This window comes from Sceloporus occidentalis, unplaced genomic scaffold (genome assembly GCF_023333645.1).
Source record: "Sceloporus occidentalis isolate IW3139 unplaced genomic scaffold, rSceOcc1.0.p SCAF_25, whole genome shotgun sequence".
NCBI classification, from domain to species: Eukaryota; Metazoa; Chordata; class Lepidosauria; order Squamata; family Phrynosomatidae; genus Sceloporus; species Sceloporus occidentalis.
This window is the reverse complement of record NW_028317005.1, coordinates 3840467-3853321: the sequence shown is the minus strand read 5'-3', so window position 1 is coordinate 3853321 and position 12855 is coordinate 3840467. Positions and strand designations below refer to the sequence as shown.

General features: G+C 39.7%; 1 protein-coding gene across 1 annotated transcript in view; it reads right to left on the bottom strand.

Moving 5' to 3' along the window:
* Nucleotides 1-12855, bottom strand: part of LOC149300270 (sodium/hydrogen exchanger 9-like) — a 261467-nt gene that overhangs the window by 143715 nt on the left and 104897 nt on the right. The window contains exon 9 of the mRNA XM_089485270.1: nucleotides 10059-10147. Within this exon, the coding sequence (XP_089341396.1) occupies nucleotides 10059-10147 (89 nt within the window). The remainder of the gene's footprint in view (nucleotides 1-10058; nucleotides 10148-12855) is intronic.

Here is a 12855-nt window from a genome sequence, read left to right as displayed (position 1 = left end):
ACCATCTCGCAGCGCTTTCACCATATTGGCACCTCCGTCAGTTACCACAAAACCAACTTCAACATTGGTGCCCGCCTCTGCTCCCACCCAAAGGCTAAACATTTTCCTAATCGCATGCAGAATATTTTGGGAAGTGTGCTTTTCATCCATCACTTCTGCATGGAGAAGGAATGATCGGTAGCCTGCTGCAGCAACTTCCTTAGACACACCGGGCTGCCACCAGTGTGCTGTCAAAGAAAGAAAGGCATGCTGGGCGCTAGGTGCACTCCACAAATCTGTAGTGAAATGAACACACTGACCAGCAGCCTTGGAAAGCTCCTCTTTCACTGCTGCAACACAGGACCGATACAGCGAGGGGACAATGTTCCTGCTGAAAGTGGAACGTGACGGAACTGTGTATTGTGGAGCCACAGCCGCCATCAATTGTTTGAAAGGCTCCCCTTCAATCATGGAGAAGGATGCCCCTCCAACAGCAATGAACTGACCAATAAGTCGCGTTACTTTATTGGCCTGCTGTTTGGGCATCGTTCTCTTGGAGTGGAATGTCCCAAATTCTTCCAGGGTGGGCTGGGCATGCAGTGCTCCAACCTGCCTTGGTCTCTGGCTGCCAGCACTAGTTGCTGCTGCTGCTGCTGCTGCTGCTATTGGCTCAGAAGAAGAAGCTGTTGGGGTTTTTCCACGGCCACCAGCTATGCTGCCTGCACTAAGTTTTACCTCTGCATCTTTCCCCAATAGCACAGCGTTGTGTTGAGTGCTGAGGTGATGCTTCATGCTAGCACTGGTAAAATGGCCAGACACTTTCCCTCTGCTTATTAGCTTCCCACAATGTTTGCACTTTCCATAGCGCCCTTCTTCAACATTTTCAAAGCGCTCCCAAATTGGGGCGCGCATAGCCTTGGAGTGTGCCTTGGGTGCTGCTCTTACTGCTCGGGGTGGATGAACAGAGGCAGAACTAGTGGTGGTGGGACTGGTGGTAACAGTACTGGCCATAGTGGGACTGCTAATTGCTTTAGATTTGCTAGGTTTTGCTGCTGCTGCTGGTGGTGGTGATGGTGATGATCGTAGCGGAGAAGGTGGAGGCTCAGGGGAAAATTGTGCACTAGTCATTTGGACACTGCTCCCTGAGGAATCTGATTCCTGACCACTCATCTCCTCTACTTCCTCTGGCTCATAGTCTAGCTCTTCATTAGCCAGATCGAATGGAATTCCTGCTAGGCTGGAGCTAAGACTGATATCGTCGTGAGACTCGTGACTAGTAGTAGTGCGAGCAGGAAGAATAGACTCTGCACTTGGCCTCTCAGTCTCAGGCTCCTCTGCTACCTCGCTAGGTGGAGTTCCACTATGTGTAGCCCTCTCTCTAACTGTCTTTACAAAAATTTTGTAAGGACTTGGTGGCTTGCTAGAGGTACTAGGAGGACATGGCGTGGCGGTACCAGTGGGAACAGTAGGCGCAGCACTAGTGGTGGTAGAGGCGGGGGTGGTGGTGGTGGTGGTTTTCCCTACAAAGGAATGAGATCGCTTTGGTTTGGGACCCCTCTGAGTCTTGCTGCTAATTTGGCTCTGCTTGGTACCTTGCATGCTGCTGGTGGATGGGGAAGATGCTGCTTGGGGCAAAAGGCACTTCTTTTTAGTCACTGGGCTGGTACTACTTGTGCTACCCTTTAACTTTGAACGTGCTTCTGGTGCTTTAGGCTTTCCGTAAAAAACCATAGAGCTTGTGGGCCTAGCCGCACTACTACTGCCTGCTTTTGGTGCCTTTCCTTTACTTGATGATCCTTCAAGCAATGCTTCCCCAAATGATAAGCGAGAGCTTGGCCTACTTGGCCGACTAGACTGACGCAAAGGCTGCATCTTAGAGCTGGTGGTGGTGCTGGTGGTGGTGCTGGTGGTGGTGGTGGTGGTGGTAGATGGAGCTTGTCCCTCCTTAGTCCCAAAAGGAGGATCCATTTCAAATTTTGTGTTGTGTGTGTAGTGTAGTGTAGTGTAGTGTAGTGTAGTGTTTAAAAAACTATAAAAAAAAAAATAAAAAAATAAAAATAAAAAAAAGGAAAAACGAATTAAAGACAAAAAAATTAGAGGAAGTTCTCTTCAGTGCTACTGCTTAAAAAGTAAAACTATGCACTACTGCACTGTGCTGTGTGCAATCTGCCAAAATCCTAAAGTTATTGAAATTATTAACTCAAGATTAACTATTTAATAACTAGCAGTATTTTATTTTTAATTTGAATTTACACGGGCCTAAGAGCTTAGCCTACCACTATGCTAGCCTAAAGCTATATTTCCTTACTATAAGTCTACCTCTAGGCAGACGCTCTCAAACCCACTAAGCTAAAGTGAGGTTAAATCAGATTCAGTATATGATTTATTAATTAATATTAAGTTATATAATATTAATAGATTAGAACTAATTTACTTATATATTATGTATTATAGATAGAAGAATATAGATTATGAATTAGAATTTAGAATTAGAATTACTTATATTATAGATTATGAATTAGAATATTATTATTTATAATATATTATATATTAAGATTAAAGAAGATTAGAATTATTTTAGTACTACAGCTAGTAGCTTGAAGCTTTGCTTAGTACAGCTCGTCACAGTCAATTTTTCTTGAAAAGAATTAGAAATAAAATAAAATGTCACAGCAAAACGGTTATCTTCACTGCTTGCTGCACTCACTAGCCCAACAAGTTCACTTCACTGATGGACTGAGGTGAGCAAAACACTAAGGGTACTTTTAATAAAATTGAAATAAAATGTAAAATAAATGAGAAAATCTTTGCAAAACAGTTAACGTCACTGCTTGCTGATCAAAAAAAAAAACAGCACTTATGCGGCTGCACTCACTAGCCCAACAAGTTCACTTCACTGATGGACTGAGGTGAGCAAAACAAATGAAATAAAATGAAAGATTAATTAAGAAAAATTGACTTGGTCTCTTACTGTTGCTAAAACAAAGCACAAACTATAGAGCTGCAGCACCAGTACTAATAAGATTAGCTGAACTATACGCTAGTAGTAATTAATTAATATTATTACTTTTATTTATAGCTAATTTAATTAACTATTAAGATAAGAAAGAATTAGAGAATTATTGATATTACTGATTTTAGATTAGACACTAGTAGATGTTCTGAATGTCTACAGTACACTCTACACTAGTATACTATTACTAACTATAACTGACAAATATATATATAATTTTATAATGAATTCAATTATTAATTATATTAATTAATATTACTGATTTTAAATTAGACACTAGTAGATGAATGTCTACAGTACACTCTACACTAGTATACTATAGTATATATATATATATATATGACTGACAAATATATATATATATATATATATAATATTATAATGAACTATTAAATTATAGATTCTATTAAATTGTAATTTATAAATTCTATTTAATTTATTTAAGCAGGACAGGCAATAGGCACTAGTGCCAGCCCAGGGCAAGGGCACCCCAGTGCCACTGAGGCACTGGGTGCACTGTCAACTCAACAGCACTTACACTAAAGTTGATGACAAATTAATTTAAAAAAAATTAAATTAATCAAATTATTATTATTAAATATATTAATTAAGTAGCACTGAAGTGAGGATGAAGTACACAGTGAGAAATGGCAGGCTAAGGCTTACCAGTCTCACACAGAACAGAACAATCTCTCTCTGTAACGCTCGGATGCAGCACAGCAGTGTTGCCAAAGCAGTCACAGCGAAAAATGAATGGATCTCTCAGGCAAGCTCTGGTCTTATAAAGGCGCCTTCAGAATTCAAAAAACAGCAGCACAGGCATTGGACGAGACCCTTAGCGTTACGTCACAAGAGTGAGCTGATTGGACAGACGAGGATCAGCTCACTCCTGTTTGAAATTTTGGCGGTTGCGCGGCAAAAACGAAGACGATCACGAAGAATCTTCGATTCTTCGTGATTGTGAGTCTTCGTCTTCGCCTACGGTTTGCCGGCACTGTATTCTGTTCTACGTTCCTTCGGAACGAACAAAAAAACGGCCTCTTCGTGCTCGTTTTCATGTTCGCCCGAAGACGAATGCACAAGTCTAATACAGGCTATAGTATTACTTCCAAAGGCCGGTTATTGTCGAGAGTGTGATAATCCCTGTGCCAAGGAAAAAGCATGGCATTGCACACACCTTGCTGAGGACTGTAAAGGCTTAATGTTTTTATACCAACCTGTTAATTTCAATATACACCTGAACAGGTTAATAAAGGGCTAGTTAAAGACGTCCTTAATCAGACCTTGGTCAATAAGTTGAAAAACCCTATCCGTCTTCAGTCCTGTGCTGTGGCTTCTCTTTTAAATTAGGATGATTACATATCAAAAATGGCTTTATCCTTTGAAACTCTTATTTAACAGCCTTTCAATGCAGACTTTCACCAAGGATCCTATTCTAAGAGTGCCGGAAAGTAGATTGGGCATTTTTTGTCTATTAACTTGGACTGAGAGTAGTACAATTTAACAGGACCTCATTTTCATCCCATAACAATAAAGCCAGAATCTGATCTGAAGAGCAAAGTCTATTGTGCCATTGATTTTGTCAAAGTATTTCTGAAAGTATGAAAAGAAGTTATAAGTAGCAGCGCTGCACAGCATATGTTCTATTGCAGAGGAAAGCGAAATGCATTTCAACAGCTTTCAAACAAATAATCTTTTATCCATGGTAAAGCATTAACATAAAATCATTTTCCCCATTCAGAGGAGAATGCCCCTTAACTCTGGTAACCTTAATGGACGCAGACACATGTTTACCTTTTTTATATCCCTTCCTGGGAATTCTTCTATGTTGCCTCAGATCCCCAGGTTCTGGACAGGGGTGCACTCTTGTCTCATAGTTCGGGGAAATGAGGCTTAGATCTGCTGACTCCCTACCTAGTTCTGCCTATGCAAGTGTATTATCTGGTCAATTCCTGCATTTACCCCATTAGCTGGCTCCACCTTTTAACATTAGATTTAATGTATAAAACACCAGCAGATTTTGCAGCATTACTAAAATAGGGGAGAATACAAAATATAGCAGGTGTACTGCTTTATAACAGTCAACAAACAATGGGGGAGAAAAAAATACATATTATACATATTATCCCATCTCTATAAGTAGGTATATCTTAATTCTATATTTATACATATACATCTCTTGGATGTCCCCATTTATACTTATTTCATATCATAATGTCTCCACGCGATCATCATCATGCGACTTAGCCCCTCTCCTTGGACGTCGTATGTCATAACAACGCACCATGAAGCTTCAAACACATCAAAGCGGATACCACATGGAAGCATACACAGCTCCTATTTGATTCTCCCGAGGAAGCCATAGATTGATTGACGAAACGTGTTAAGAAGAACTACAGAATCGTTGGACATTTACAGATATCATTTGTAAAATTTTGTTATTTAATGAGCGAGTTTGCATAACATTGCTGTTGTGCCAAAGTTATTTGTAAGTGCATTTCTTTTTTTCTTTCTCTTTATATACTCTTCAAAGATTTTACTTAATTTGTTTGTGAGTTATATTCACATTAAAAACCACTGAGTATCATTTAACAATATTGCACTATTGTTGTTTCTTTATTTATTTTATTGTTTATTATTTTATTATTTTTTTTATCCCCTATGCACATGCGCCCCATTGTTTGTTGACAAGCTTTTCCATACATCCTGAGGAGTGTTTTTTGGGCAGCCGCAGTGCTTCCGGGGGAAGTATTTTTTATTTATTTATTACACCTTTTATGTGAAAATTGTTTTTTCTTTCACTGCACTGCTTAATAACAGCCTGGCATCTCCTGATGCCACATGTAATCAACCGCAGGCCAACCAGAGTTAGCCCTTCATATTGCTTAGTTCATAGAGACAAATAATATATCTTATAGATTTAAATATGCGTTCATCATGACCAGCTTAGTCATTCCTGCAGGAGAAGCTCACTGGGTTTTGTCCTTCATAACATTTAGAAAAGTCAGCGAACTCTAATACCTGAGTAATCAGCAAAGTCCCAATTAAGTGAATATACTTTCCGTGATTTAGTGTATCCTTCCTCTCTTTACCTAAATGTATTAATATTAAAATGTTCATGACACAGAAAAACAATGCTGGCATTTAATGAGAACTATTTTGCGATTAGTCATTTTATACGCGGTTGGTATTTTATCATTTGATGTGAATTGTCAAGTGACAACATCCAATAAACAGCTACAGACTCGCAGAACTTTCTGAGATGACTTTACCTATGACAAGCAGGTCAGGAAGAAAGCAATGGAAGTCCTTCTGCAATATTAACTGATACCTAGAAAAAATAAAACCCAAGGGCAACGGTATCTTACACTTAACCAATCTCACAAACATTAACTTCAATTACTTCTAAGGAAAGGCAACAGTTTAAAATGAAACCATAAGTATCCACAGACTGTTTCTGTAAATGTATAAATTAAACATTAAGTGTTCCATTTTTGTCATTACGCATGCTTTAGTTAAAATATCAACCACTTTGTTCATTACCCACTATAGAGTGATATAAAAAGAGCCTGTTAGCTAAATGACTTTCTTCTTTGTTTCAAAATTGAAGGATCACGCTAAGAATATGACAACATATACTAAAAATAATACATAAAAACCTTTTGTTTACATGAAAACATCACATTTTTAGATTTTTTTGCCATTAACAAATTCTTGCAATGTAAATGGTGTTTAGCCAAAACTGAAAAGTACATCATTTCATAATAGTAAATTTAACAAAAGGGGCCCATGCATTTAATGAACATACCTATTACACACCTTCTTGCTATTTTTCGGTTACGTCAAAAGGCAATAACGTTTGGTATATTTCACTTAATGGAGAGTAATGCACTTGCAGAGACATGGAGATGCAATAGTGGGAACATTAAAATTGTGACTATATCCATATGAACATCAAACTTTGTTGTTTCTGTATCTACACTCATCTTGTACAAATAGCCTTTTTACCCAGTTTATCTCATCTACTCTTGTCCTCAAACTAGCTCATATCTTCAACCATGGTCTCTGACAGAACAGGGATTTTTACATCCCAAGTACATTATTTTACATTACACTCATGACCAGTTTTCTAATTTATGCCATATTCTACCTGGAAGGTCTGCCCTGTTGCAGGCATTTCTATCACCTGTAACAAGACACACCTTATCATTAAGACCTTCTGTAATATCACCAATAAAAATATTAAAATGTATGTTTCCTGAAACTTGAGGTAACCCAATAATAACAAGTCCTTCTTCTGAATATACACCATTAACTACAACCGTCTCATGTCACGCAAGCATTGCCTTATCCATTCAAGTATTTTGACAAATACTGCATTTTATGTATGTCTTCTATGGGAGACAGTGTCGAATGCCTTACCGATATCTACATAGGCTTAATGAACAACACCTCTGCTATTATCTTAGTCACCCAGTCAATAAAATAAATTAAGTTAGTTTAACCCCTTCGTGACAAAGGCTGATTTTACTTTTTGTACCCTTCGTGACAATGGCCGTTTTAAAATTTCTGCGCTGCTCGTGTTTAGCTGTAATTTTCTTCTTTCCCGTTTACTGAACCCACACACATTAGATATTGTTTTTTTCAGGACAAGAAGGGCTTTCTTTAGATTACATTGTTTTGATTGTATCATATTATTTACTATTAAAAAAAGTATAAAATATGGTGAAACATTTAGAAAAAATGACTGTTTCTAACTTTTAGTGGAAAAATCTTTTACTCATCTATAAAAGGTAATGAAAAAACCTGCTAAATAGATTCTACTATTTGTCCTGAGTTTAGAAATACCCAATGTTTTTATGTTTTTTTGCTTTTTTCTACACATTATGGGGCAATAAGTACAGGTAGCGTTTTGCTATTTCAAAGCCATTTTTTCCAAATCTGGTAATTCTTCCCCCCATGTGCCATTTCGGGTATCTTTGAAGCCGGCCAATGCAATTTACCCCATCAAGTCATATATTTTTGAAAACTAGACAGCCCAGGGTATTCCAAATGCTAGTATTTTAACCCTTTCCAAGCACTAATTCTACCATCAGCCTTTGTCAAACTTTATGGTAGTAATTTTTTTTGCATTTGTTTTTTCACACACATTTTACTTCAGGTATGAATAAACAGGTTCTGGTATAAGTCACTATCATAAAACACCCCAATATGTGTTTAGCAACATCTCCTGAGTACAGCGATACCTCACATGAATGATTTTGCCTGGCTGTTTGAGGGCAAAAGGGCCACATTTGGGACATGCGCATTTTTCAATGTTGAACTTTGGCATTTGGGGATCCACTGCCCATGTCCTATTTGGTACATCTTTGAGCCGGGCCATTTCAGTATGCCCAACAAAACCATATATTTTTGAAAACTAGACACACCAGGGTATTTTAAATGCTGGTATTTTAACTCTTTGCATGCACACATTTTACCACCAGAATTTTTTCAAAGTTTGCAGTAGTATTCTTTTGTGTGTATTTTTCCCCCACACACCTATGTTTTGTATGAATTTACAGCTCCTGGTATATGCCGCTGTCACACGACACCCCAATATGTGTTCAGCAACATCCCTTGAGCGCAGTAATACCCCACATGCATGGGTTTGTCATTTTTGGGGGGAACTAAAAGGCCACATTTGGTATGTGTGCATTTTTCTAATTGTAAATTAGATGTGTGGCCATCCTTCCCCCCGTGTTAATTGGGACCTTGTTGAACCCGGCCAATTCAATTTACCCCATCAAAGTAGACATGGGCATTTAATATGCCAGTATTTTAACTCTTTCCATGCGAGAATTGTTTTAAGCTAATGTGCTAATTTTAGGACTTGCTCACAAAAATATATTTTTTATATATATATTTTAATATTTTTTTGCCTTTTTAAAAAATTTTACATTTTTTTTCAACTTGACATCAGAGGGAAATTATTTTTACATTTAACAGTTTTTTTACTATTTTTTTCTAATTATTATTAATTTTATTTTATTTTTTAATTTATTTTTACTAATCACACTGTGATTAGAAAGCTGGGCTCCATTGACTTGCATGGTTGAATGCAGTACCTGTATTCAACCTGCATGTGGAGCCAGAGTTCTCTAGAGGGTCTGGAGACAGTGTAGCGAACTTTTTCATCTTTATTTCATCTTGCTGATGGCGAAGATCACCGGCAGCTGCGGCTGTGACCGCTCTCCGGAGTGGTCACAGTCCATCAAGAGGTAAGTGTTTGGTGTCGCTGGATGTCTCCTGATCGAGGCATTCCAGCGACACCATTTAAGTTTAGGAGGTGATCGTTGATCGCCTCCTAAACGCTTTTAAAACGGGCGTCCGTTTACACCTACAACAATCTGTCAGAAGAGTCTAAACTGATCCCCCGGGGAGGGGCCAGACAGGTCGAGGCATTACAGCAACTCCGTTTGGGTGTAGAAAGCGAACGTAGATCGCTTTCTGCACCCGTTTAAAGACGTGCCGGTCCTGGCACGTCATTTGTCGTAAACCACTTGTTTTTCCGTGCCGTGCCAGAACCGGCAATTGTCATTAAGGGGTTAAGGGGATATTCCTGTAGTAAACAGTCCTGTTTCTGATCATGCAAACCATTTACTTTCAGATATTTCAGAATCCTATAGCATGGCTTCAATTAATTTGCCAACTGCTCACATAAGATTTACTGGTCTGTAGTTGGCTGAGTGTTCCCTGCGGTTTTGGAGATGCTCTGACCCATGCATCTAGCCTTCACAATTTGGCCCTTGTCTAAGTTGCTCACATCTGTACGTTTGCAAATCTTTCCTGCTTCTAACACATCAACTTTGAGGATTACATTTTAATTTGCTGCCTAAGATATCCCATCCACTGACAGGTGCCATGATACTATTATCCGTGTTATTCACTTCAACTGTCAGTGGTCATAATGTAATAACCCGGAATTTGCCTTTAATAAGATATAGACACTACACAGAATCCCTTTGGTGGCACATATATGTTTTTATCATGGGTCGCTACAATTTATGGAGAATTGTAATCCTACCTGCTTGGTTCTCAGTTTAGACTCTTCTGACAGATTGTTGTAGGTGTAATGAGCCTGTGTGACGCCACAAAACAGAACAGCAACGATGCCTGCAGCAGAAAGAATGCATTGGTTAAAAACACATAATATCAGAGGGTTAGTAATAACTAATGTGACCTAAAGAAAGAAGGTGGAAAGTACAATCTAATAACACAAGGAACTGTTCAGATGATGTATGAAACATTATTATTGTTCCACCCACGGCCGGAGTAAGAGCATCATGGGCCTGGTGCTTAGGATTTTGGTGGGACTTTTTATGGAAATAAATAAAAGAGGCAGAACAGACCGAATCTTAACTCCTCGGCTCCTCAAGGGGCAGTTGACCCTTTTTCCCTCCATTAAAGACGGCCCTGGCGGCAAGGCCGGACTGAGAATGAAAAGCAGCCCCATGTATTGTATTGTGTGGTTGAGCTCTTGTGCCCACACCCCACACCCCTTACTGAGCCGCACTATTTTCCATCCAAATAGCTATAAATTATTCTTTTTCAAACTATATTAAATTGTTCCTTTACGATAACAGAATACCGAACACACACACACACACATCAGGACAGGCTCTGCCACACCGACACCCAAACACACACACACCAGGACAGGCTCTGACTCACTGACACCCAAACACACACCAGGACAGGCTCTGCCACACTGACACCCAAACACACACCAAGACAGGCTCTGCTACACTGCCTACCAAACACACACACACCAGGACAGGCTCTGTCACACCGACACCCAGACACACATACCAGGACAGGCTCTGCCACACCAGCACCCAGACACACACCAGGACAGGCTCTGTCGCACCGACTCCAAACACTCACACACACACATCAGGTCAGGCTCTGCCACACTGAAGCATAAAAATGTATTTTCTACACTGCTCTATCATTAACTGTCCCTTATTTTGGCCCCTTGTGTATTGATGCCCCAGACAGGCTCCCTTTACTATTGATTAATGTGCCCCCCATAACCTTGTGTTTTGTCCCCCTTTGTGCATTTATGCCCGCACATCCTTGTGTATTGATTTATGTGATGCCTCAGCCAACCCCCTCCCTTGTGTGTTGATGCCCCCCCCGTTTTGTATTGGTTAATGTGATGCCCCCACTGCCATGCCATTACATTTTAGTTTTTTTCTTTTTTCCTGCTCTCCTCCGACGTGAAGATCCTCTCCTTGTCACGAGGAACACGTCTTCAAAGCAGCAGCCTGGCCACGTAGTTCAAAGCAGCCGTCGTGTGGCTGTAAGACCGTGTTACAGCCGTACAACGGCTGCTTTGAACTTTGCGGCCGGGCGGCAGCTTTGAATGCTGGTCTGCCGGCCTGCGGCCCACATCGGCCACGCATAGGCCCAGTCAGTCTGGCCCTGACTGGGCCTATTTTCAAGTAGGAGCCTGAAGCTTCAGCTCCATCAGCCCTACGTTAATCCGGCCCCGGTTCCACCTGCATCTCATCACATGAGTTTGACAACATGTGTGAAATGAACATATGATATTCAAGTTCATCATAAAATGTCATAATGCTGACGTTAGTGTATGTCTACCCTATGACCAAAGATCACATATATGTTTTCCTTTTAAAGACTTCTTTTGGCATCAATTTCCTACCAAAATGGTGGTCTTTGCTAAACTTAAGCAGAATTAGGCCCTGGAGTCTATGTGGCACCCATTCATACATTCTGCACCATAACAGGCATTATTCAGATAGCTTTACATATTTACAGTATAGAAAACACTGGAGGCTTTTGTATAAACATGATTTTAGTGAAAAACTTTAAAAAGTTTTTCAGCAGGACCTTTCCATCAATTGCTAAGCTTATAAGACCCCTGGTAACCTCTGCCCCAAGATCAATTTTCACTCATTACTCCCAATGTTTTTTCTTCTTTAACCAGAAGATTAACATTTATGTTTTCAACTAAAGGAAATGAATGCTGAGCTCTAGAAATTCTGCCTGTGGTGGCAGTGTGGGAGAAAACAGGATTCTCAGCACTCACAGCGCAATGTGCCAATGAACCGCCATACATCCAAAGCCAAAGAACTACATCTAATGAAGTGTTTTTCAAGATCATTAACTTCACACAGCTGTTAAAGAGCTATTGACAGCACAGGGAATCATAACGTTTGCATACAATATCACACTGTTGGGATTCATCGTGCTTGAAGCGCCTTGGAATGATGAAATTAAGCAGCCATTACATTGGGCTTTTATCTAATGTAATAATGTCTGGCACATGGTAACTCTATAATGGCTACTGTACACGTATTTCTTTTCCCGAAGCCTTGAGCAATGGAACCGTACAAAGTATACTAGGACATCAATGAGTCACAGTTTGTGGATGTTAAATATAAATCCTAAGGTCAGTATGCAGTTGACCTGTAGTTGTGGGAGCGACGCTGGTTATAACCAGCGCCCTCGCTATCCTCAAACTGACGTACATATTTTTGGTTTCACCACTGAACCAGAGGTGACATAACAGCCTACCCGGAAGCCATTTAGGACAATCACTGCGGCCTCACTAACTGCTACATCTGCGGGTCAAACGTCAACAGGGTATAAGCTCTATTAGAGCTGGGTATAGTTTAACATGTCAGGCCCTACTTGGTTATTTGTTCATAGGTTTCGGACAGCCTCACCTAGGATCAATCATACACTTAGCTATTACATTACATCAAGCGTATAGTACCAGTGGTATTATGTTTTTATGTTTATACTACAATTCTTCAACTTTAGTTGACAATATTTTAACAAAGTTCTATTTTCTC